The 27,579-nt window shown below is 46.0% G+C and overlaps 1 protein-coding gene across 9 annotated transcripts in view; it reads right to left on the reverse strand.

The window, feature by feature from the left end:
- The window catches only part of NAV2 (neuron navigator 2), a 783,526-nt gene that overhangs the window by 168,753 nt on the left and 587,194 nt on the right, over window positions 1-27,579 (reverse strand). For all 9 annotated transcript variants that reach the window (XR_011484330.1, XM_070457299.1, XM_070457298.1 and 6 more), the window contains 2 exons: window positions 6,884-7,985; window positions 1,851-1,963 (listed from right to left, as the gene is read on the reverse strand). Coding sequence is in view for 8 of the 9 variants with exons in the window: in XM_070457299.1 (XP_070313400.1) it covers window positions 1,851-1,963; window positions 6,884-7,985 (1,215 nt within the window). In the remaining variant the exon portion in view is untranslated. The remainder of the gene's footprint in view (window positions 1-1,850; window positions 1,964-6,883; window positions 7,986-27,579) is intronic.

Genomic DNA, 27,579 nt, shown 5'->3' on the forward strand with positions numbered 1-27,579 from the left:
GTAAAGAAAAGTCATCTTGATTCAGAAAGTTTCCTTAGCGACTAAAACCCTTCAACTTCACACTGAAGAGTGCTTGATTAGCCAAGACTGACTGCACAGTTCTGGTCCCCAAACCCACTGACAGCATCTCAGGGTTTCTGAGCTCTCACTTGGTTACTGTCCTGATGCTCAGGAGACATGGGGAGAAAAAGAAAAAGGACTGAAAAGATCACAGGCTGCCATCCGTCCCTCTGAAATTTAAGTGTTATATGGAATGGTCTCCGGTTGCCGCTTTCACTTCTCAGATGTAAATTTCACCGAGCCCCTGGGTCTGACATGAATCCATACTCCTCCACAAGACATACATCTGACCCATGCCAGCTGCTGAATCACTGGCCTGGCTCTTTTGATGTGTGCACATATGAACATGATCTGGAATGTGTGTGGAGACCCTGAGGAGTGATTAACCTCCATACCCTTCTCCTGAGAGCTGACCCTTTTCCCGCACCATCCAGGTTCTCACATGCAAGGGAGCTAAAACCTGAGAGAGAAGGAAACGTAAAATCAATCCCAAATGTGGGGCCCCAAACCACTGCAAGATGGATCACTTACAAATGGCTGGAAACTTCTCTGTCTCCTCAACGTGCCCAGCCAGCAGAGCCAGAGGGAAAGAGCTAAACCTCTCAGATCCTCTGAAATGAACACTCAGAGTTAATGATCAAATGAGTGGACGAGTCGATCATATGGGCTGCATACCAACTCCACTGCTGTGCTGTGGCTATTAAAATGGTGGGGTCACGGATACTTAGTCTAATAAATGGATTTCAAACACGGAGTCAGTTTTTAACCCAACCCGGAAGTGGTATGATATGCAAAGAATAACACAGCCACTGCTAAATATGTGGCTTACCACTCACTTCCCTGATTAGAAGTTGCTGGAACCCAGGGCACAGAGCTGGGAACAGGGATAAGGCACGGAGAAAGTGGTGGCCCAGAACGCACTGTGGCAGGAATTCAATTCTGATGCTACTTCTATTTCTTTAAGTGAACACTGTGATGGTATAACACCAATAAACATTTGTGGAATTAACTGTATGACAATTGCAGATTTTATGTTTTTATATGATATTTCATCCTTTAATCATTATTCCTGTCTAGTGAAAGTGTTAGTCGCTCACTTGTGTCTGACACTTTGCGACCCTATGGACTGTAGCCCGCCAGGCTCCTCTGTTCATGGGATTCTCCAAGCAAGAATACTGGAGTGGGTTGCCATTCCCTTCTCCAGGGGATCTTCCCGAACTGGGGATCAAACCCCGGTCTCGCACACTGCAGGCAGATTCCTTAAAACTGTCCGAGTGATCAGGGAAGCCGCTCCTTGTCTAGGTTACATTTAAATAAAATTTAGACTTTTGTTTTTGGTAAAATAAATATGCTGAAATCTTCTTTCCAGCTGTCTGAGGATGCTCAGAACAATTTTCAATCAGTGATTCTAGAAAGGAAATTTGAAAAAAGCCAATACGTTTTAGAGTTCTAACTCTTTTTGGAAAGCAACTCTATCTGAAGAGTGAACAAGGAGATTCTAAGTGAAGTGTCCCGAGCCCAGAGCCCCTGCATGAGTGGGGTGGAGTATGGCTTAAAGCAGAACTCACCAACAGGTAAAAGACTTTTTATAGTCCTGGAAAGAGGGAACAGACCGTGAGAGAGAAGAGGGAAAAAAGAGAAGGAAGCAGGAAGACGGAAATCAGTTTGGCTCATCAATCAAAGCAACAGCGAAGCAACTTCACGTCCAGCTGGGTTCGGCCCTTCCAGCGGTGGTTGCTTGGGAGGCCTCACCTCCCAGAGACAGGGGAGTTCCAGGGCTCCGTACTCACCAGTGAGTTCCTCCAGGGCGGGCTGTCCACTCTTGGTGTAGTGGCTGGGCTCCACGGTCACACCCCCTGAGCTGGATTCGGCAGTAACATTCCCTTCGGTGTCTGTCTGGGACCTTCACACACAAAGCAGAGCAGACGCACTTGTCACGAGTGGTAACTACCCCATCTGGAGCACCGCGCTCCAATCACAGCCCCCACGAGCCCCTCCTTAGGTGAGAAGCTTTAGAACAGAGCAGACCAGCAGACAGACACTAAATAATTCACCAGGGCATGTGGAGCAATGTCCCAGAAACAGAGAGAGCCACCGAAGTGTAAAAGATGAAATATTCATCACCCAAATGGAGGGTCTGCAATCCTTCACTGGGGAACGCGTCTCTGTGTCCCCTTTGGGAGCTAGATCTAGCCAGCAAGTACCCGGTGGTTTGGATCATTTAACCTGTGCCAAAGAGCCACTTCTAAGTAACCGGTGATGCCAGCAAGTCAAGCATGAAGATGATTCCATTGGCAGCCCCCGTGTGCCAACCCCTCCCCAGATCCTCCTTACGCGGCTGTCTCTGGAGAGGTGACTGTACAGCCGGCCAGGAGTGGGTGCCAAGCAGGTGTGTTTGCCCTCCAGGTCTGATTCAGAGCTCAGATCTCCTGAGATGAAAGGTCTCACTGATCATTATTTCAACACTTGACTGAAATCTGTATTTCCCCAAACCTTCTCCATGCCCTTATTTGTCAAGCAAATCGAGACAATCAAGCAATGTGCTCTAGCCACAATTACCTCTGCTTATTCAGGCGTGCCAGGCAAATATAATTACATTCGCAGACATAACCCTGGGTGTAATGTTATTAATTCATCGGCATCCTTAGCTAATTCAACCAGATTTCACTCTCTATGAAGAAAGTGTTTGCCAAGAATGTGAACTGCCTAAAGACTGTGGGGGATGTACCGATAACCCCCACAACCATCCATCTCTACTCCCCCCACCTTTGCCTTCCTATTGATGCCATCAGTTCCCCATTCCCATCATCTCTGAATTTAAAGGATTTCCATGCTATCTGTGTTCCTCTCTTTCCTTTGACCAGAATCCAAGCTTGCGCCATCTCTGCCCAGGCTGGTGAACAGGTATATGGCCTCCAGCCATAGAGCTTACAAATGACAGCCAGGTACAGAAACCAGCCCACGGATTGATTCTTACTGGTCTGCCTAGTATCTTTTAAAGCTTTTGAATTCATGTCCACATTTAAAACTAGAGAGAAGTCACCAAAAAAAATCTGGATTTCTGTCTGTTTCTCAGTAAAAACAAGTCTGGAAGGACGGAGCTCACGTTCTTGCAGGGCGCCACCTGCTGGTGAAATGTGGTGGCGGTCCCCTCTGGGGAGGCGTGAGGTTCCCTTTCCCGGAGTCCCAGTCACCCCGAATACTTCGGTGGTATCACCTTTGCGGGCCCAAGCAGGCACCTGAACTGTGATCTCTGTTTCAGACTGTTTCCAGGTCTTGTCCACTCCCCATCCTATTCTCCACTGACCTCAGTGACTCTGATGTGACCTTTCATGTTTTGATTAAAGGCCTCTAATGGTTTTCCGTTGTGTGCAGAATAAGATCTAAAGTCCTTATTGTGACAGAAGATGCCTGCATCACAGGATTCTTCCTCCCTCATTTCCAGCCTGGCCCTCCTGCCTTTACACACGGCCCAGCCCTGTGCTCCACCCACACGTGGCTTCTCTCCAGTCCTAGTTCGTACCCAGCCCTTCACAATTTTGTCTTTGTAGTCACTGTGCCCTTTGACTGAAGGCTCTTTTTCTCTTTCTTCCTTAGTCTCCTCCTGATCTGCCTTGGAGGCACCGTCCCAGTGTCATCTTGGTTTGGAGGCTTTCTCCAATTCTTGGCCAGCGGAGGTGAATGGCTCCACCTCTTGTGCGTTTCTGTTCTCCTGATGTCTACTTATTACAATAAGATCTAATTAACAAACCTTTCCTCCACTAGATTAAGAGCTCTCTGAAGGCTAAGACTGGCTCTTTTGATGTGTGCAGTTAAGAACACTTCCAATTCACATGCTAAGCAGGCACTCAGGTAGGGTGTGCTGAATGGATAAATGAGTTTTTAAGTCTAGAAGGATTCTGGGTGGGAGAAGGAGCATTGGGCTTGGAGGTCTGAACATTGAGCTGGCTGGAGTCTGCAGCCACGCACATCTCAGTAAATCAATGCACCTTGTAAGCAGCGGGGGCCCTTATGTGGACACAGGGTTACAACAGCGACCTCCCCTGGCTGCTACGAAAACCACAGGCGAGACCACACAAACGCACTCAGCGAAGTATAAAGCAACAGGGGTGTCCAGCGTGCCTTCTGAATTGGTAACGATCGTTCATTCCCAGTGATTTTTAAAAAAAGATTTATTTTCCTTTTTCTCTTGGTAACATCACTAACATGAGAGGTTCCAGGGGGAGCACTATTAAGTAACAGTGAGCCATAAACTTGAGAGAACCTAGAGCGTAAATGGAGTCTAAACCACTTTCTAAAATCCTCTGGTCTAGCCCTGTCTCCTCAACTTACAGGTGAGGCTCAGCACAAGGCAGTGATTTACAGTCAAGACTATTTCATGGCTAAGCACTTGGTCCCTCGAGGTAGAGAGACTTGGCTATAAACAGGAGCTCTTCTGACCACCAGCTCTTTGATGTAGAGCAAGTTATTTAATTATTCTAGGCCTCAGTTTGCTCATCGGAAGAATGGGGATAAAAGAGGTAGCTTATGGAGTTGTGAGAACCCAATGATCTGAGTTTCTGCACACACGTGGTGGACACTCAGCAGTGGTGTCTGCAGCCAGGTCCCAAGGCCACACAGGGACGCATGAGCGAAGAAAAGACCGAGTCAGCCAACCTGACTCCTATCCCAGGGCTCTTCTCTCTGGCCTCCTCCCGGGTTCACCCAGAGGAAAGGCACCTCAGAGGAGGAACAAGGACATCACACGGGGTGAACACAAACACTAGAGCGCAGTTCAACACACGGGATGCTTTCTCCCTCCCATCTGTTGGACTTTAGCTCTTTACCATTAAGAGTTTTTCCTGTCATAGAAAAATCTCATAGAAATATTTAAAAAAAAAAAAAAACAGAGGTTAAAAGTTTTAGAATCTTTCAAGTGATTACAGCCCGGAAAAAAAAAAGGAGAGAGTGGAATTGACCATGATCAGATTGTCACATACGTAATAAAAATGCAAATCAAGAATCTGGAAACAGCCTGACCTCAAGACTATCCATGTGAGCACAATGATAAAAATTTCACAGCAAGCAATTCAGTTGTCTCCACGGTTCAGAAAACAGTTGTATTAAAAGTTGAACATGGAGATCAGTGCTGAATCATTATCTAAGCCTTGGCACCCTTCTCAGGACTGTTAGCTGAGCTGATGACTTAATTTAATACAAAGATGACCACCTCCCATTTAAAAAGGTCTGGTGTGACCCTCCCTGAAGGAGAGAGTGAACAAGGAATAGGAAAGAGCTTCTCCTCAGAAGCCTGACTTTCTTTCCCTCACCGGCTGGATGCTGTGGGCTTGACTCTGAAATCAATCGCTTGAACCAGTCTTCCTATCAACTCTTGGCAGGAATGGTAACAGAACTAGGACTCACTTCCGGCAGACAGAGAGGAAACATCTAATTTCCTGGGGAACCACGTAGACTGAGGAAGCGGAAAGTATGGGCAGGAGCCTGTGCATACGACCAGGTATGTAAACACACGTGTGAATACATGCATATGTATGTACGCATATGGCATACAATGCATATGGCATACATACAATGTATGTATGAACACACACATTTCATGTATGAATGTGGTCCTGTGTCCTTACTTACGTGTGACTGTCCGTGTGCACTCACACCCGTGGATGCATGCTTATGTCTGAACATGTATATACTTAGGGTAGAGGCTGCAGGGTAAGTGCCTGGGCTGTGATACTGAACCATCGGTCCCCCTGGTGCTATGGACGGGTCTTAGTTATCACTCAGCTGTGCAGAGTGGCCCGTTGCCCGGCAGGTCTCGAGCACAGGATCAAGCCGAGCACTGTGAACAGGGCTCTGGGACCCCCCCAAGAGCAGGGCTGAGTGGCTTCCATCTGCCCAGACAGGACTCATCGCAAGAACCAAGCATCATACAAAGCCAATGACTCCCATCCTGTACAGGTGTGGGGTGTAACCAGAGGCTCTCACAGGCCACAACCACCCAGAGCAACAGCAGCTGGCTCCCTGTGGTCCCCGGGATGTGCCATCAGCGACAGGCAGAGGGACTGATGGTGGAAACACTCAGGCTTGTCACTCCAAATACAACCCAGGTTCTTTGGTTTTTCTAGAACTAGTCCTTCCTTATGGCTACCCTTCTCCCTCATCCTGTTCTCCCCTCTGAAAAATCCCAGCACATAGCAGAGACTGAAAAAATATTTGAGTTCCCTGGTTGCCTAGTGGTTAGAATTCCGGGCTTTCACTGCTGTGGCCTGGATTTAATCCCCAGTGGGGGAACCTGCAAATCCTCACAGTGTGGCCAAAAAATAAAAATAAAAGAAAATGTTTTAGAAGAAAAGAAAAAATACGTGCAATGGGGTAACAAACCGTGAGGATCTGGAAGTTCAAGATAAACTTCTCTGTGAGAAGTCTCAGTTGCTCAGCAAGGTGGTTTTGTGTTTCATTGTTTAAAGTACATTCAGGATGCTTTAGGACTGACCTCGGAGCCTGTCGAGGGAAACCAAACCACCTTCCTAGCTACTGTTGAGGCTGCTTCTGCCAAGCCCCTGGGTCCCCGTGTGCCAGGGCCATGCCTCTGCATCTTAAGATCACTCACATTGTCCTTCCACTCTTTAGCTTCCTAACCTACCCCTACGATCCGGCAGCGCTGAATTAACTGTCCCTCAAGCACACCGCCAGCATCTCCATTAGGAGCTGAGCACATGGCCCCTGAGCTGTCTGCCTCGGTGCTCCCGGGGGCAGTCCCAACCCCTGCCCCCGAAGACCCCTTGCCAGCGCTGGGCAGGACCGGGAGGCGGGCAGCCGCTCCTACCTGAACAGGAAAGGCGCCACGGTGGCCGTGTTGGGGTGGCTGTATTGCTGCTGGGGCTGAGGTAGCTGAACACTGACAGTATTGCTTCCTGTGGTCTGCGTGCTCCCCACGGACGCACTGACCGTCTGGCTGCTGATGCTGTGGTTCAGGCCGGCCCCTCCGGGGCCTTTTCCTTCCGAGGACGCCAGGCTGGAGGAGGAGCTGGAGTGCCTGCCGTCCAGCGGGGGCTTCTGCTGGGGGAGCCCCGAGCTCGGCTTCCCACCCCGGGCCCGCTCCCCGTCCTTGGAAGGCGTGGGGGCACTTGGGGATTTCCCGGGCACGCTCTTCATCCCTGGTTTTGGTATCCCGCTGTGGGAAGGGGCCGGGGCCTCCTTCTTGGCACTGTTGAGCTTCCCCCCTTTGGGGATGAAGCTGGCGATCTTGGAGGACTTTTTGGGCATCTCGGTCACGGTGGCCCCATTGGGGTCTTCTCTCGGGCCCTCTTTGAGGTCCGGCCTCTCCGTCACCGAGGTTCTCTTGGTGAGGTCCTTGCTTTTTTCCTTCTCCTTCTCGCGCTGTTGTTTCTCCTTTTCCTTCTCGCTGCCTTTCGGGGAGCTCTTCTTGTTGGTCAGCGCCCGGCTGAAAGTCCTCTGGGCGATGCCCTTGAGGGCGATCTTGGGGCTGTTGGACGGGGGGCCGGCCACGGACAGCGGGCGGCCGCCCGCCTCCATCTCTTCGCTCTCCTCGAAGCTGGGCAGGATCTCCAGCCGCTCGCAGCTTGTGTCCCGCGACCCCGGGCCCTCGCCCGCCTTGGAAGCCCCCTTGCTGTTGAAAAGTTTTAGTTTCTCCAGCATGGACCTCTGATTGTTGGGGGCCGGCTTCAGGGCTTCAGGGGCGGGCCGGGGGGGCTCGGGCGTGGGCGGCTTGGCGGAGAGCGCTGCGGCCGCGGCGCTGTGCTTCACGCTGACCGACTTGCTGCGCCAGGGCTTGGAGGCCGAGCCAGGCTGGGGGATGGCCGAGGAAGCGCCGCAGCTAGCAGGGCCACAGCCGCCGCCTCCCTCCAAAGCAGCGGGTGCATCTTCGCTCATTGCAGGGTGGGAGGATGCCGGGCTCGCCAAAGGCTCTGCGGAGATGGGAAAGAGAGGGAGACCTGAGTTTCATGCATGGACCTGCACTCGTCACGAGGGGGCATCGACCACGGCTCCACGGCCAATCGCTCCAACGCGGATGCCACGCAGCTCCACTACCTGTGTCTCAATTTAAATTCCACCTTGACTTTCTCCTACTCTCCATCAGGCGCTGTTCACATCCTCCCCCACACCGCCACCCCACCCCCGCACATTTTGGCATATGCTATGTGAATGCACACCGACCTTAACATCCACACGCACGTGGCACAATTAGGCACACACTTCACCGGAAAACAAACAAAAATCCACACCACCAGCTGTGATTATGCGGGAATGATACAAGAAATATCTCCTGTCTTGAATGATTCAACCCATAACCTGGTTTTCCAACTAAAGGGAAACAATGGAGGATTATCCAACTTTAAGGAAACAATGTACTAGAGACATGAACACAGAACAGATTCAAAAAAAAAAATCCAGAAAAAAGAGAAACTAAGGATAACCTTGACAGACGTAATTACCCACAGAAATTGCTAAATCCCATCAAAGCATATACGTTTTCCCTATGTTGGTACTCTTACGAACGTGATGCAGGCTGGAGTTTTAAAAAAGGCTTTGGAGCTTAAGAGTATGAGCTGAGCACGAGGCTTCACCGTCAGCAGGAAAACACGCAGGTTATCTGAAAGTCAAGGCTTCCCCCTTGGCACGCAGGGTGTAGTTCCCCAGCCAGCCCCTCTTCTCAGAAAAGCCTCAAAATATTTCCAAATTAGAACTGGAATTATTCTGAGACGGACGGGTTCCAAACTGGCCCTCTGCTAGGCACTGAGGCAGCCCAGATTGATGACCCAAACGCCAGAGCTCTCTTGCTCAGGCGGCAGGCAGAGCCACACAGTGCCATCCTCCACGTAGGGGCAGCTGTCAGAGGGAAGGGGGCCGGGACACGGCTGTGAGCCCATCCCCGCGCCCACCCACGACCACGCCCGCCCAGCGCAGACGGGGTGCAGCACCTCGGCCCCAAAGAGCCTGTGCCCCCCCCCCAACAAAGTCACAGGGACATGACTTACCCGGCTGCAGTCACTTTCTCCCGCAACGATTCCCTAGGAAAACTTCTCCAACCCGAGAGGCTGTCCTTCCGATTGTCACAAGTGTTTTCGGTTAAACTGCTCATGTTTCTAATTAACTTTTGTCATCCGCAACTGCTCCAGTGGCCAGAAGCCTGGCGGGATTAACGGCTGCTTCTTCTGCCTTTTTTTTTTTTTTCCCTTTTTAAATACCTACGTTCCACTGCCTCTGAGCAGCAGAGTAAACTGTATATAAGAGCGGCTTTTTATGATTTAAAAGTCAACGGCCGCCAAACCCGAGCGAAGGCAGCCCCTTGTGGGACACGAGCCGGGAGCACTCCCGGCAGATGAACTGGCCTCTCTTCCCTCTCAGCTGCTCCGGGGGGGTGTGGGGTGGGGGGGTGCGGGGGGAAGCCGCGGCTCCGGGGTGATCCAACGCAGACCTCCCAATGTTTTAAAACACATACATCTTCCTGACTTCCCGGGGATTTGGGTTTAGGAGCGGGGGCTGCTGTATGATCCTCCCTTACAAAACGCACGGCGCATTGCTGGATCTTTTCCTGGGGAGAGCTGGGGACTGGCTGGGAAATGGGCTCACGGAACCCACCCACACTGCCCGCCCCTTGGAGGGTCTCCTCGGGCGGGACATGCTGCTCATGGAGGGCCTCCCGGGCGTCAGAAGGTATCCTGCTAGGCACGCTAAGAAGAGAGGCTCACTGCCCCCGTCTGACGAGTGGGGAGACTGAGGCTTGGAGAGAGCTAATGACTAACCCTCCAACACACCACTGGAGACGGTTCAGTGTGGGATTTGGACTCAGGTCTCCTGACACAGTGGTCTTCGGGACTGCATCCCAGCTAACTGCTGGGATAAAGAACACATTTAAACGACAGCCACTTAGATGACCAGAGGACTTCAGGGCATCTACCTCTTCTACCGCTTGAGTATACTCGCGATGTCCATGGTGGGGGACAAACCAGCCCAGCCACTGGAAGGAGGCAGCCTATGCCATGGAGGCCAGCTCCCTGGGGGGCAGCAGTGACCCTCCAATCGCGAGTTCCACTCTCTCAGGACCGCTGTCCTTCCCTTTACTTGGGCTCAGATCTGGGGCAGAAGTATTCATTCATTCGTACATTCAGTATATGTATTCATACATTCAGTATATTCATTCATATCAACATTCAAAGATGGGTCATCCCTGGTGGCCCAGTAGTTAAGAATCCCTCTGCCAATGCAGGGGACCCGGGCTCCCTCCGTGATCTGGGAACTAAGATTCCACATGCAGTGGGGGAACTGAACTCGAGCCACAGCTAGAGAGCCCTCCTGCTGCACTTCTGAAGCTCCCAGGCCCCAGGCCTCTGCTCCGCAAAATGAGAAGACACTGCAATGAGAAGCCCGCACACCGCAATTAGAGAGTATTCCCCATTTGCCACAACCAGAGACAGCCTGAGGACAGCAATGAAGAGCCCATGTGTCACAAAGAAGACCCAGGGCAGCCAAAAATAATTATTTTTTTAAATATATGCCACTCATTGTTCTAGGCACTGGGATACATCAGTGACACCACTGAGATCCCTGCCTTCATGGAGGTTACACTCTAGCAGGGAGGAACAGATAATAATATAATTAATGCATACATTTTATCTCTTGGTAGAAAAGAAGTCCTAAAGAAAAGGGGCTTTGAGTAGGGCGGGGCAGATTGCAACAATGTCCTTACAGGAGCTATAGCAAATCGGATCAGAGGTTTGCTCTTCTTTTCTAAAGAAGTTTCATAACTACTCCCTACTGAGCAGAAGCACATGCATCAGTGTGACTTCTCTACTCCCACACATTCCCTGGAACTCTTATAAAGCTCGCCTGAAATATTTGGACAAGAAATGCCCCTGCCTAGCATTTCTGTGTAATTTTAAATCTTAACATGCACAGCTAGCAATCAGTTGTTACTAACCAGTTAGGGACTGATCCAGAGTTAGCCAGACACCTGACTTGTCTAAGAGAAATATGTAGGCCAATCAAAGATGTGTGTTTCCTTCAGGAAAGTTGTCAGGTGCAAGAAGGGGCTCACATGCTGTACGCGTGACGGATACATAATCACTTCCCAGGCTGTCCCCAGATGGCTCCCAGAAACTCCTGTCTTTCAAACCCCAGCTCAAATGCCTTCATCCTTTGTCAAGCTCCCTGAGACCCTCGGGCTGAATGAACTACCCAGTTTGCATCTCATCACCTGGTATTTTTACCTATTCTGCTTCCCCAGGACACTGTCCAAACTTCCCTTTTTATAAAAGCATTTGGAGGGCCACCTCCTTACACCAGGCATTGGGAATATAGCCCCCGCCCTTTAGGAACTCACTGTTCAAAGAGCCAGCAGACCTCAAAACACAGCACAGAAGCAATGTCAAGGTTGTAGAGGGCAGTGCATGCTCCCAGGAGACCCAAGGATTGGGATCTCCTGATTCTCCCCAGAGAGTCTGGGAGAGTTTCATGGAGGAGGTGCTATGGGTTGGCTTGATCCACTGGTGTGTGAATCCCTCCAGAGCAGAGACCACCCCCTGCCCCCATTTATCCTTGTTTCCCTAAGCCTGCCAGAACATAAAGAAAACACTAAATGGTTTCTGAATTGTTGGTTGGTAGTTGTGACATTTGCAAGTCACATTTAAGGCAAGAGAGACTCAAAATTTGTGATCAGTCATTAGGGTTTTATTAAAACCTTTCAGTCCAAACTCAAGATTAGGACTCAGAGCTTCAGAATTTGCACCTGGCGTTTTGCCTGGGTTCCCCTTGTTGTAGGATCATGGGGACATTTCAAGGCTACTCATTAGAGCTGTAAGAGGTAGTCCGTGGGGATGATTCTGAATTTGGTTTCTAGAACAGAAGTTCCCTGAGCAGGGCTACCGGCTATCAGAGCACCATCAGACCATCAGTACTTTAGAATTATGTCATAGCCAGCTGCTGCTGCCGTTTAGCCGCTGAGTCGTGTCCGACTCTCTGTGACGCCACGGACAGCGGTATGCCAGACGGCCCTGTCCATCACCGTCTCTTCCCCTAAGCAGTGAAGGGGCTCCAGGTCATGAGTGGTCTTATGTACGTGAACTGGACACATTTCTGTCATTCCTGGGGTGTCACACCAGTGATCTCAGACCTTGGCTGAGGTCAAAAGCAGCCATTTCTAACAGCAGGCTTCTGTGATTCCTAGCAGGAGACCTGCCTTACCAGGCTTCTGACGGTGTGCGATAAATGCAGCAGAAGTCTGGGGAGGCAGGCAATGTGGCCAGTGTGATACCAGCTGAAAGTACCATCTGAGGTATACCACTCTGCCCCTCCGTCTCCCCATTTGTAAGAGGGTAAGCTTTTCTCTAGAGTCCTTTCAGCTCTGCTTCCATTCGAACCTCAGTGAGTCTCCCAGAGGCCTGAAGAGGCTGGACCCCAAGAACGCAGCTAAGTTCACTTGCTGAGATCCATGGTTACCGCGTGCTATGACACACAGCTGTTTCTTTAACTTCAGTCATTCCCCTTACCAGTAAATGCAGAAAATGGGCTGGGTCAAGGTACACTCAAACTTTTATTTACTTATTTTGGCCATGTGGCATGCAGGATCTTAGTTTCCTGACCAGGTATCAAACCCATGCCCCTGTGCGCTGGACCACTGGACCGCCAGGAAAGGCGCAAGGAATACTCAACCTTGGATGAGCTGCAAGTGAATTAAAGTCTGGTATTCCATGAAGACAAACGAAGGAGGGGGGGTAAGTCCTTTAAAATTAAGAACACTTCTCTCTGTAATAACTCTAGAGAGAGAAAGGAGGAAAGCACAAAAGAAATGCTCTGACTGCCAGTATTCTCCCAACAATGATATGTGGTCCACCGAAGGAGGCAAGATGAACACTTTTGATGTCACATGGATAAACATTTTTATATTTTAAAAGTTACCTATTTATCTGCTGCATATCATAAAAGACAAGCAGTTCACAAGTAAATCAACAGTTTCATGGGATGGTTCAGATGTAGATTTAATTTGAGTTGATTTAAGGAAAATATGAAACAAAAACACAAGTGGTTTACTGATTTGGCAAAACTCACACAGAAAGTTTGTGAAAGACTAAAGTTGGGGAAACACTGTTCCATTAAATCAGCAATACTTATTTTATGTGTAAAATATATAATAAGTATTTTTAAAATATTTATTTTCTTTTTTTTTCATTTATTTTTATTAGTTGGAGGCTAATTACTTTACATCATTACAGTAGTTTTTGTCATACATTGAAATGAATTAGCCATGGATTTACATGTATTCCCCATCCCAGTCCCCCCTCCCACCTCCCTCTCTACCCGATCCCTCTGGGTCTTCCCAGTGCACCAGGCCCGAGCACTTGTCTCATGCACCCAACCTGGGCTGGTGATCTGTTTCACCCTAGATAATATACATGTTTCAATGCTGTTAAAATATTTATTTTCTATTCAATCTATTCTTTTGATAAATGCAATCAATCAAAGAGAAATTAAATCAGAAGGCTCCCAAAAGGACTAGGTTCAAAATTAATCTGAAATGGCTACTTTTAGAGATTTATTTATTTATATGTATTTGTTTAGCATGACATTTCGCTGGGAATTGGTCAGATCTGGGAACATAATCAGGTCTTTGTTTAGCTAAAAGTAATTCTAAGGATAATGGTCTTAAGTTTCAGACTACTAAACATAATAAGAATAATACATTACATCATGCCCAATAAACATCTCAAATGTCTGTATGCAAAACTTTAAAAATTTCATGACTTATTATATGTAGTAGATGTTGGTAAATTCTGCCCTAGTTTGTGTTTTATTTTATTTTTTGCTATATCAGGTCTTAGTTGCAGCAGAACTCTTAGTTGTGGCATGTGGGATACAGTTCCCTGACCAGGGATCGAACCCAGGCCCCCTACATTAGGAGCATGAAGTCTTAGCCACTGGACCACCAGGGAAGTCCCCTAGTTTGTACTTGAGAATGCTGATCACAGGGCCCCCGAACAGAGTTTATGAACCACTGGAGAACCACGCCCCGTGGACTGATCTCAGCTTTAAAAGGCCAGCTCACCAGGCTCACCCACCACCAACTGACAAACCGCCGCAAAAAGAAAAAGTCTCATTTGAAATGCTGCAGAAACAGGAGGCCTTTGAAGAAGAGAAAAGGCTTTAAAAAAAAAAAAAAAGAGTTTAAGGAGAGCATTAATCCTCCTGTGGGGAAGGAAAAAGTTTGGTTTTTCTGGCAACCAGCCTTTAACCTTCCCTGACAGTAACCAAAATACTTTCTAAATGAAAATACTGTCCAAGGCAGATAAACAAGCATTTCTTCCTCTCTTCCTCCACGAGGACCAGCAGTGGTTCCTGGTCCCTTCCGTCCCCAGCTTCCTAGTTAGGGAGACGTTGGTGGTCTGGTTGGGGAACAGGCATCCAGGGAGCATGATCTAGACCAGCTGATTTTAGTTCCTGTCACCCTACTGTGATTTTTAAACCTGCCCAGAGGATGGGTCTAGCCTAAATCTTCAGGAAAAGGTCTGATCATTGGGCCTTTAATTTTGGGCCTATACATTGGGCCTATACAATTTCCTATAGTTTGTTAAGGGGGTCAATCTTGAGTATACAAATTTGTTGGGATAACTGAAACCAGTTTTGTTTTGTTTTGTTTTGTTTGTTTGTTTGCTAGTTTGTTGTAAGTGCATGGACTCTAGCCACATAGGCTGGAGATTATTTCCAGAGTTGCTATGGTTAGTTTCTCTACAACCACGTTAGCCACCAGACCACAGAGGGGCACATAAGTGGATCTCGCTCAATCCACTTAGTGGTTCTGCAGGATTTCTGCAGCCTGGCCTGAGAAGCCTTCTCAATACTGCTGTGATCAATGTCTAATATTAAAGGCATGGGCTCAAATATAGTTGCTCTCCAACTCCTCCCTGAAGAGGAGCCTTGGAGGTACAGAAAGATGGAGAAAGGGGTCAAGAGAATTGCCAACAAAAGTGGTCAGAAAGGGGAAAGGCATGGAGTAGAAGGATCTGGGCTCTGAATCCATATTTTCTAAGGATCATGTTGTGTCTATAATTCCATAGGCTCCCAACATCCAAGTTAGAATAAGAATGATGATTTATATAAACAAATATTTTCTTTAAAGTTGCTCTGTTAAGTTAGTCCCTAATAAAAGTCCCAATGATGTTTTTGTTAAAATAGAAAAATCCATACAAAAATTCATGTGGAATCTCAAGGGACTCTGAATAGACAAAGTAATTCTGAAAAAGAACAAAGTTGGAGGTCTCATACTTTCTGATTTCAAGCCTTTTTACAAAGCCATCAGTGTAATACTGACAAAGGCAGTCATACAGACCAAGGCACAAGAGACACCAAATATAAACCTTTGCATATATGGTCAAATAATTTTCAAGAATAGTCAATGGGGTAAAGATCATCTTTTCAACATATTTTCTGGGAAAACTAGATGTTCACATGCAAAAAAATGAAGCTAGATTCATACCTTATACCATATAAAAAATTAACCTAAGATGGATCAATGCCCTAAATGTATGAGTTAAAACAATAAAACTCTTACGGGAAAAACACAGGGCAAAAACTTCATGACATTAATTTTGGCAGTGATTTCTTGGATATGACACAAAAAGCATGAGCAAAGAAACAAGTAAGCTGAACTTCATCAAAGTTAAAAAAAACCTTTCTGCATTAAAGGACATAATCAACAGAATGCAAAAACAACCTTTGAGGGGTAATAACTGCAAAGCATACACCTGATATCCAGAATATATAGAGAACTCACATAACTCAACAACAGCATGATATAAAAATGGGTAAAGGACTTAAATAGACATTTCTCCAAAGAATATGTACAATTGCCCAATACACATACAGAAAGATGTTCAACATCACTAGTCATCAGGGAATACAAACCAAAACCACAATAGGATACCACTCCATACCAATTAAGATGGCTATTATTTTTTTAAAAAAGAAAACAAGTGTTTCTGAGGATGTTGAGAAATTGGAACTCTTGTGCATTACTGTGAGAATGGAAGATGGTGCAGCCATTGTGGAAAGCACAACAGCACTTCCTCAAAAAATTAAACATAGATCGTGTCCTACCAGTTCCACTCCTGAGAACATACCTGAACGAGGTGAAAGTAAGAACTTAAACAGATATGTGTACACCCAGGTTCAGAGCAACATTATTCACAATAGTCAAAAGGTAGAAGCAACCCAAATGTCTATCAATGTATAAACAATGAATACTGTTTGGATGAATGAATGAATAACCTACGTGTGAGATATATCTATGTCTGTTTCTCTATACACCCACACATATACACAATGGAGTATTAATTCAGCCTTCAAAAGGAAGGAAATTCTGACACCTGCAATAATAGGGATGTCCCCTCCATTAGGAAGCTTCCACAAGCCCCTTATCCTTATCCATCAGAGGGCAGACAGAATGGAAACCACAATTATAGAAAACTAACCAAACTGATCACATGGACCACAGCCTTATCTAACTCAATGAAACTATGAGCATGCTGTGTAGGGCCATCCAAGATGGACGGGTCATGGTGAAGAGTTCTGACAAAATGTGGTCCACTGGAGAAGGGAATGGCAAACCACTTCTGTATTCTTGCCTTGAGAACCTCATGAACAGTAATAAAAGGCAAAAAGATATGACACTGAAAGAGGAATTCCCCAGGTCAGTAGGTGCTCAATATGCTACTGGACTTTTCCAGTAGCTATAGAGAAATAGCTCCAGAAAGAAGGAAGAGATGGAGCCAAAGCAAAAACACCACCCAGCTGTGGATGTGACTGGTGATGGAAGTAAAGTCTGATGCTGTAAAGAGCAATACTGCATAGGAACCTGAAATGTTAGGCCCGTGAATCAAGGTAAATTGGAAGTGGTCAAACAGGAGATGACAAGAGTGAACATCGACATTTTAGGAATCAGTAAACGAAAATGGATTGGAATGAGTGGATTTAATTCAGATGACCATTATATCTGCTACTGTGGGCAAGAATCCCTTAGACGAAATGGAGTAGCCCTCATAGTCAACAGAAGAGTCCAAAATGCAGTACTTGGGTGCAATCTCATAAATGACAGAATGATCTTGGTTCGTTTCTAAGGCAAACCATTCAATATCAAAATAATCCAAGTCTATGCCCCGACCACTAGTGCTGAAGAAGTTGAAGCTGAATGGTTCTTTGAAGACCAACAAGAACTTCTAGAAGTAACACCAAAAAAAAAAAAAAAAAAAAAGATGTCCTTTTCATCATAGGGAAGTAGAATGCAAAAGCAGGAACTCAAGAGCTACCTGGAGCAAAGGTTAACAGACTTTTGTCAAGGAAACACACTGGTTATAGCAAACATCCTCTTCCAACAACACAAGAGAAGACTCTACACATAGACATCACCAGATGGTCAATACTGAAATCAGATTGATTATGTTCTTTGCAGCCGAAGATGGAGAAGCTCTACACAGTCAGCAAAAACAAGACCGGGAGCTGCCTGTGGCTCAGATCATGAACTCCTTATTGCCAAATTCAGACTTCAATTGAAGAAAGTAGGGAAAACCACTAGACCATTCAGGTATAACCTAAATCAAATCCCTTACGATTATACACTGGAAGTGACAAATAGATTCAAGGGATTAGATCTGATAGACAAGAGTGCCTGAAGAACCATGGATGGAGATTCGGGACGTTGTACAGGAGGCAGTGATCAAGACCATCCCCAAGAAAAAGAGATGCAAAAAGGCCAAATGGTTGTCTGAGAAAAGAAGAGAAGTGAAAGGCAAAGAAGAAAACGAAAGATGTATCCATCTGCAATGCAGAGTTCCAAAGAATAACAAGGAGAGACAAGAGAGCCTTCCTTAATGATCAGTGCAAAGAAATAGAGGAAAACAATAGAATGGGAAAGACTAAAGATCTCTTCAAGAAAATTAGAAATACCAAGGGAGTATTTCATGCAAAGATAGGCACAATAGAGGACAGAAATGGTATGGACCTAACAGAAGCAGAAGATATTAAGAAGAGGTGGTAAGAATACACAGAAAAACTATACAATAAATATATTAATGACCCAAATAAGCACGATGGTGTGACCACTCATGTAGAACCAGAACATCCTGGAGTGCAAATTCAAGTGGGCCTTAGGAAGCATCACTACAAACAAAGCTAGTGGAGGCGATGGAATTTCAGCTGAGCTATTTCGAATCCTAAAAGATGATGCTGTGAAAGTGCTGCACTCAATATGCCAGCAAATTTGGAAAACTGTGGTGTTGGAGAAGACTCTTGAGAATCCCTTGGATAGCAAGAAGATCAAACCAGGCAATCTTCCACCTGGGCTTCCCTTCCTCCACTCCAATCCCTTTAACTCCCTTCCGAATTCAGAAACATTCAGCCTCAGGGCGGAAGTAGAGAAAAGCAGAGACATTGTTTTGCCAACAAAGGTCTGTCTAGTCAAAGCTATGAATTTTCCAGTAGTCATGTATGGATGTGAGACAAAGACCATAAAGAAAGCTGAGCGCCGAAGAACTGATGCTTTTGAACTCTGTGTGGTGTTAGTGAAGACTCGAAAGTGCAAAGAGATCCAACCAGTCAATCCTAAAGGAATCCGTCCTGAATGTTCATTGGAAAGACTGATGCTGAAGCTGAAGCTCCGTAACTCTGGCCACCTCACTTGAATAACTGACTCAATGGAAAAGACCCTGATGTTGGGAAAGATTGAAGGCAGGAGAAGGGGACAACAGAAGATCGGATGGATGTTATCACCAACTCAATGGACGTGATTTTGAGCAAGCTTTGGGAGTTGGTGATGGACAGGGAAGCCTGGAGTGCGGCAGTCCATGGGTCATGCAAGGAGTCGGACACGACTGAGTGACTGAGCTGAACTAACCCAAACCTTGAAGACATTACACTAAGTGAAATAAGCAAGTCACAGAAGGCAAATATCATTTGATTCTACTTATAAGAGGCCCTTGAAAAGCTGAATTCATAGAGACAGTAAGTAGAAAGGTGTTTAGGGGCTAGGGAGAATGCAGAATTTTCACAATGAAAAAAAAAAAAAGAAGATGGTAATTGGGTGTAAGTAACAGAATTATGATCACCACAGACTAAACAGATGAGGGGTTGGCTCCGTTTACTTCCAGTGGTTTAGCACAAGGTCTGCACCCAATTTGTTGCTCAGTGGCTCAGACATGTCCAACTCTCTGTGATCCTGTGGACTGCAGCATGCCAGGCTTCCCAGTCCTAGCACACAATAAGAGCTCAATAAACATTTGTTAACGTTTCTTTGCCAGTTTGATGGTTAATGCATCACACGAAATTACATAATTTTGATTGCCTTACAAGTATTACTTTGTTCTACCTTGAAAAAATAACATCTACTTCAAAGGAAGAGTGATCCTTCTGAAGAAACAGTAGCAGGGAAGCAAATTACACCACCAGGCTTTTTCCTCCTTACACTGGCCATCACTGACTACTTGGTCAAGCTTCTGATTGCAGTACTTCCTTGCCCCCCCTTCACTGCCTCATATCCCTACCTAGACATATGCCCCCCAGTCTATTTCTTCTAGGAAACCTCCAGAAACCAGAAGCCATCTCTTTTCATCTAAAGATGCAGAAGGCTCTGCCAGGCCTTCTCTGGGGTCCTAAGCCTTGCTGCCCCATGTTGCAGTAAGTAGTCACAGTTGGCTTACAAGAAAAACTCATGTGCCAGGTCCCAGGAATGCGTGTTGGAAATTCATGCCTTGGCCCCTTTTATGACTGACCTGTTTCACTTAGCATAAGTGATACAGTGATGGGTGCCCAGACATTAATAAACAAACAATAATGATTACCCACACTGAATCCCTCCATATGGCTCCAAGTTAAAAATCAGGTATGCCTAGGTTGTCCCTCTTGGCTAATCCTGCCAGTTGTTCTCTTTACAGCTAAGGGGACTCAGAAGACTAGAATCCCTGGTGATGCTTTTCCTCCTATGAATGGTGAAAATTTTGCTATATGAGGTCACCAAAAAGATCATGTTCAAATACACCAGTACCTTATGAGGGTGTAGCCAAAAATAAATGTGTGCAAGGTAAAAATGCATTATCCTAGTGACCTGAAGCCAACTCTGTTCCCAGTTCACCTCTGGGACTCTCCCCCCAGAAGAAATAGAAGAGGCCCTTGACAGTTGGCACCATTACAGTTATGTTTTGTTTTAATGTATAACAAGGTAATTCTTCCTCTTCAGTGGCTTATTTTGGATAAAACCAAGTGAAACTATGTGTGTGCATGTGCACGTGTGTGCATGCCAAATCACTTCAGTTGTGTCTGACTCTTTGCAACCCTATGGACTGTAGCCCACCAGGCTTCTCTGTCCATGGGATGCTCCAGGCAAGAATACTGGAGTGGGTTGCCATTTCCTCTTCCAGGGGATCTTCCCAACCCAGGGATCGAAGTCGTGTCTCTCAAGTCTCCTGCCAGTGCAGGTTTTTTTTTTTTTTTTTTTTTTACCACTAGTGCCAAATGGGTAAAGAGGTCATTTGTTTCCCTAAATGGAGCTAAAAGGAGTCTTATTTTCTTATAAGAGAGTACCATTTTCCTACATAGTTATCACATTTTCTCCAGTTTCACAAGGCACATTTTCAAATCCTACTTACTGCCATAAAGAACTGGAAAACTAAACAAAAGTTAACTTGCTGGAAATACTAACATATAGCTGGGCTTATGGTTGACCTGGTAATAACACCTTAGAAAGAGAATAAACTCTTAAAATCTTTCTCTCCCTCCCATATACGCTTTACATCAAAAGATGTCTCAGGCATATTTGTAAATCCTCCCACTCCACTGGGTAAGGAGACAAATCATTTGACTGCTGACACTCAAAGGAAGAAATCTTTAAAAATAAAAAGCGGTCCTATTTTTTTATCTTTCATGTCTTAAAGCCATATCACCATCAAAACAACTCTTTTCCTTCTCTTGAACTTATTTGTTCAAAATCCCAAGCAATATGTTTCAGGAGAAAGCTTTTGTTTTAATTTGTCAAGCCATTTCTCTATCTTGTACCATATATGGCTATAAGAACGTACAAAACTGGCTGTAGAAAACCTTCTCCCTCGCTTTAAGGGTGTATGAAATTTCACAGAGACGATAAACACTTTATGGGGGCAAACCTCATTCTCGCAGGTCACTGGCCACAGCTAACAGCTCTTTGGCAGAACGCAGTGGTTGTATGCTATTATAAATACACCCCCCGCCCCTGCCCCCAAGATGGAGCTGGTTAAGGAATGTTACAGGCTCTCCTCGCCTAAGATGCTAGTCCAGTCTTCTTGGTTTTCCTTGGAGCAAGGGATGGGCTCTTTAAAAAAGGGGCCTCTAAACCAGTTTTAAACCAGAATGCTTTCTACTGGACAGTACAAACAGGCAGCAACAGAGACAGGGGCTCTTGGCTTGGGTTAAGTTTAGAAAACAGATGGCTAAAGAGTAATCAATGTTCTTGTCTCAGGGCTTCTCGGAGCCTTTAATATGCCCACTTGCCCTGGGGATATCCAAAATGATACGGGATAGTATGAATCCTATATGTATTTTTGTCATAGAACTGATCTTACGGGATAGCTTAAAGGAATAATAGCCTATCACAGGATGTAATCTGGTAAACTGCCCTAATGGAGGGGGGCAGAAAATAGGCACATAACCCAAATCAGACAAGACAGTAGTCCAACAGGTAACAGTAACTAACCAGGAGAGCTATGCAAAGAAGGGAGAAGAGGCACCTTCATACCCCCTGGGAAGCTATAATCTAGTAGATTGCCAAGTGTTCTCATGCGATCATGAGATTTGTGCAGTGACATGCATTTTTGAACACTAAATATCCTTAACAATGTACCTGTTCCTTTCACTTCAAAAGGATTAGGATAAGGCTCTGCACTAAAGTCAAAAGGCTACATGAAAACAGGAAGCAGCATCATGGCTGTGAAGGGGGACGTCAGAAAAGATTTCTATCCATAGGCTCACTATGGCTCAGTCCTGACACAGGGCAGCCACAAAAACTGATGTGATCTCGGCTTGTATTAACACAGAGACAGCATTCAGAGCAAAGGCGGTAAGGGTCTCACCCATCTGGGCACAGCTCAGACCAGAGCTAGAATAGGGAAAACTTTAGATTTGGGACCTGGGCAGGCTCCTTAGAGATCACTACCTTCAGTCACTCATTTCAACAAAAAGGAAGACATCCTTGGTCAGGTAATGACTTATCTGAGGTCTCCCAATCAGTAAACAGTACAGCTGGTATTGAACTCAGGACTCTGGGGCTTGTTAAATTAAGTAGCTTTGCTGTCCCTACCCCAAACCTCCCAGATCAGAATCTCTGAGGAGAGACCCTTCCAAACTGCTGAAGGCCTAATTAGTAGCTCCCCAAGGTGACGGTCATCCAGCTATTAAAGAATTCGTTTTACTACAACATGCTGGAATTTTTAACTTGCCCAGGATAAGGACTAGAATCTGAGGATGACCATGAACGATTTTCAGCAAGGAGTGGCCAAAATGATGGAGACGTTCAGCCTGGAGAACAGAGGATCCGGGAAAAGGCAGAAATGGGGAACACCTTACTAAAGGAGCTTCTTTTCTCTTTGATTTTCTGGCCCACTGACAGCAAACCATCAGAAAGGGTTACAGCAGCCCCAATCAGGGCAGGTCTGGGACTCAGGTCTGCTCTGTGGACAATGGAAGGTCAAGGACCCAGACAGCCTGGAAAGTGGGGGCCCTCGGGGCTCCATAGCCAAGGAGGGGGGCCGACGGGGGAGGGAGTGTTCCCCGAAACTGCGGAAAGGGGGAGTTGAGCCAACCTGCTTTTATACGTTCTCTGCTCCACTTCTACCAGACCAGCTCTCTTTACGTGTAAGATTTTATTTGACGAAAGGTTTCCATGGGGGAAAAAAACCTTTAACAACGTTAATAATCCTATATTAATAATAACAGCCAGCACCGACAGGGTCTGCACTTTACGCAGACACCATGCTAGAAAGCATTTTTATTGTATTGACTTTTTTCATTTACCTTGAAAATCCAATGAGATATAGGTAATAACAATCCCACTTTGCCAATGGAGAAATTGAGGCACAAGCTGTTCAGTGCCTCAAGATCAAACAGATTAGCGCCAGGCAATTTTATTTCAAAGTTCACACATTTTGGCTACACTCCCAGTCCACCTGCCTGAACATGAGATCCTAAACTGGACTCTCAAAGTACATGCTCCTTTTTGGGTATAAGACAGTGGTATTTTCATCAACTCTTCTGTCAACAGCTCTCAGAAATGCTACATGGAAATTCTCTGACCTTTAACTCCTTCCCAGAGGAAAGAGAGAATTTTTCTCTCTAGGAGGTTTTTTTTTTTTTTTTAAATTGGAATGTCAAACAGCTGGGCAATAACTTAAGTATGGCTTTTGTTCTTCAGAATTTAGGATGTTGGCAAAATATAATCTTTTTGCTGTTATTTTTTCTGCCAATCAAAATCAGCTGCCAACCAAAGGGCTAACTTATTGTATTTCTCCAGGGGAATCAATGCAGAAACTGAGAGCTGAATTGGACTATTATTCACTATCTATGATTGTATATGCCCCACGTGTAGGAACAGGAGGGGGGAAAAGGCAGTCATTTATCCTGATTCTGCCAAGTATGCAGACACGTGGTATCAGATAGATCAAATAATTCCGGGGCTCCATGGCTGTCACTGATCTACGCCCAGCTCTACCAGACTTCTGAGCCTTTGCACCTGACAGTTGCCTTCTTAATGGAAAAACAGATATTTTTTTCTTCTGGAAAAAAAAAAAGAAAAGAAAAAAGACATCCGTGGAGGCAGAAAATGTCCCTAAAGACTGCTCATCAGCTTTATTCACCCAAATCGGGAAGTGATTTCCTCCAGGTGTCTATTTAGTTCTATAAGCAGGTCTAACTGTGACAAGCTAGAGGTAGAGGCTTCAGTTTTTATAAGTGGAGCACTCATTTAGATAAATCTAGTAACGCTGCTGTCAAGTTGAGACATTTTTTCAGAACAAGAGAATCATGATGCGATGTGATGGAAAGAATGGCAAGGTAGTTGTTTTATTCTGCTCTGTGCTACTCAACAGCACCCTGAGAATCAAAACTTTGAGAGCCCACCCAATAATTTCATTTACCTAATTCATTTAACTAATGATTTCTTTGATTCACACACAAGCATCTTATGAAGCAGGTTTATTGCAGCTCAGAGATGTGAGCAACTTGCTAACATGGCTAGGAAGTGACCGAGCAAGAATCTGAACACTAAAGTTCATGCTCTTAACCCGTGCACTTCACTAAACAGAGATGGTGACCGAAGCTCTCATCCTTCACTATGAGGAGCAAAGGAGTAGTGATGGGAAAACATTTTGCAAAAATACCTATATACATATTCACTTTTATCCGCCTACTAATATTGGGCTTTCTTGAAGTTGGGGACAGATGTACCCAGTACTGGTGGAGTTACTGTCTTCCACAAGCAGAGCGGGACCAGGGGGCACCCTAAAAGCTCTCCCTGACCCAATTTCATAGGGGGAGGAAAAACTTCACTTCCTGGGCCCTGTGCATTCCAAAGCACCCAGGGATGGCAAGAATCTTCCCATGGCCCCATCCAGGCTGACTGCAGACTGCTGGCAACTCCTTCTGATCGCTCCGAACCAGGGCCCCGTGCAAGGCAGGCCTTGGCCTGTGTACGTCGTCCATCTCCCCAGGCTCGCTGGAGACAACCCAGTTAATACACAGCTCTCACTGTCTTCCGCGATGACTCAGACACTCCTGGCAACATGTTCTCTGTTTCTGTAAGACTCAAAAGGCTCTTCACGTGAATGACGGTGAAAGGATTCAAGAAGCTTCTTACCCGCGTGCAGAGCTATGATATATAATGTGGAAACCAGGCTTGCTCACGAACTGGCTTGGAGGTTTCAGCACACACTTACACATGCCAAAGCTTATTAAATGTTGTTCCAGGGGATCTTTGTCATCTTGAATAACGAATTCTGGAAGTACAGTAACCAGGGATGTGATTGAGGCTCAAAGTTATTTGGTGATGTTTCTACTTGGAATCCTAAAACAACCACAACATGTAGTATCTGTTCCTCCATCCATTCGATCCCATCCCATCCCATCCCTCTAACGTTTCTGACTCTTCTAGTCCAGGTCATTTCCCAGGTGCTAGAGATAAAACAAGGGACATAAAACCCATGCCTTTAAGGGGCTCTAAGTCTTCTGGGTGAACCAGACCATAAAGCAGAAGTAACAACAGGGTGTGAAGTCACTGTGACAGGGGAATGTTCGTAGAACGCTGGATGGCAGAGTGGGTTACTTCACTCAGTCTGGGAGCAAGAGGGAGTCCCGGAAGTCATTCAAACCATGTTTTGTCACCCTTGCACAGAACTTTAATTTCCCCCCGACATCCTTTAATTTTTTAAACTTATTTTTGGTTGTGCTGGGTCTTCAGTCCTTTACACGGGCTTTCTCTAGTTGCGGCTAGCAGGGGCTACTCTTTGCTGCAGTGCGTGGGCTTCTTATTGTGGTGGCTTCTCTTGTGGACCACAGGCTCAAGGCACATGGGCTTCGGTAGTTGTGGTGCATAGGCTTGGTTGTTTTGAGGCATGTGGAATCTTCCCAGACCAGGGATCAAACCCATATCCCCTGCACGGGCGGGCGGATTCTCATCCACTGTATCACCAGGGAAGGCCCTGCATGGAACTTGTAGAACTTAATTCTTTTACAAAGTATTAAAAGGAAATAAAGTGTCCAGGCACCCAAACCAAATGATTTAAATTAAAATATATAGATTCTTCACGTGATCAAGGTAAAATCTGGTCAGCCAAATGCACTCATGATACTAATTACAACCAGGAGTTCCGAGGGCATAGCCATTGCCTCCAGGCATAATGAAAAATGGGACATATAACTCAATCAGAATGTTATTCCTCTCTGCTCACCCATCATGCACGTACTGCCTTCATTCGGCGCACATACTGAATTTATTTCCACAGTGAAGGTTCCTTACAAGTCATTTCCCCATCCGAGCTGGAAAAAAAAGCAGACATGCAGACACCGTGCCCATTCTTCCCGAGATTTGGCTGAGAAGCCAAAACAAAGCTGATGGTCTCAAATAATCTCAAACCGATGACTGATCAAGTCCCTCCCAACTGTCAGTCCAGAAGCCACAAGTTCAAGGCAGATGGCTAAATTTCCTCTATCAAGAGACATGTAGCACAATAACAAAGATGTAAACAAGTGACAGAGACCCAAGTGCAAATTTACACACCCCATTAGGACTTAAGGGAGGAAATGAAGGCAGGAACAAACAACTAGCATTAGCTCCATCCAACTAGGACCAAGCTTGGCAATGAGTTTTTTCCCCTAAATTTTCTTTTTTTTTCCCCTAAATTTTCATAATGAGGAGAGTAATGTCAAGTCTATTTCACAGAACAACAAATGAGGCTCAGGGAGGTTAAGTCACTGGCCTGAAAACAGGCAAATGCGACGCTATAGCTGGCGGCCCCGCCCTCACTCTCTCTCTCTCTTTTTAAATAGTGTAATTAATTTATTTCATTTGCTTCGTTGGACTTTAGTTGCATCAGGTGAGATCTTTGATTGCAGTGCATGGACTCTCAAGTTGTGGTGCATGGGCTCAGTAGTTCTGGGGCAAGGACTTAGTCGCTCTGCTCCTTGTGGTATCTTAGTTCCCTGACCAGGAATCGAACCTACATCCCCTGCATTGCAAGGCAGATTCTTAACCACCAGACCACCAGGCAAGTCCCCCATCACTCACCTTTGAAAAATTAATAGACCTGGGTCCAAAGCTATGGAGTCAAGGGTGGGTGTGGGATAAACAGTGGGTAGCAGCATATTTCTGGAAGCTGCTGTCTGTTAGGGTAATGAGAACACCAGAATTTTTGTTAGAAGAGGAGACTGTATCTGTAGGGAGATTCCTTAACAAGCTACCTGGGCCAGAGGCTGAAGTCCTAAGGGAACCTGTATATGTTGCAGAAGATAAATAATTGCTTGGTTCCATCAAAAAGAGAAAAAGAGGGAAATGAAGTGGGTAGGACAAGCAAACTAAGGGACACATGATGTCAGCATGTCATTCCTCGTGACATTACCATAAACTGCCAGAAAAGCCTAAAAACTGGAAATGTTCACTGTGAGTAGGTATTTCTTGGAAACCAGCAAGGGAACAGGCTTCAGTGTTGAAGGTGGAGGTAAAACAGAGATAGCCTCCCCAGGAAGCAGCTGGTACAGTCCCCAGGAACTCACAGAAGTCCTCAGGTGGGTTTCAGGAGGTTCCATCAGCTCTCTTGAGAGCGGAAGGCCTCTACCTGTATCTGCGCTGGTCAGCTGGGACAGCTGACCCCTAGTTACCCCAGCATCGCCCACTTCGGCATCAAGCCACGCAGCTCTTCCTCCTGGTCTTGGTTTGCTCTGCTTTACTCACCCAGACTCCCACTTCGCTAACCCATGGCTCCCTGGGAGGGTCAGAGCTCAGAT

Source organism: Odocoileus virginianus, chromosome 28 (assembly GCF_023699985.2).
Source record: "Odocoileus virginianus isolate 20LAN1187 ecotype Illinois chromosome 28, Ovbor_1.2, whole genome shotgun sequence".
NCBI classification, from domain to species: domain Eukaryota; kingdom Metazoa; phylum Chordata; class Mammalia; order Artiodactyla; family Cervidae; genus Odocoileus; species Odocoileus virginianus.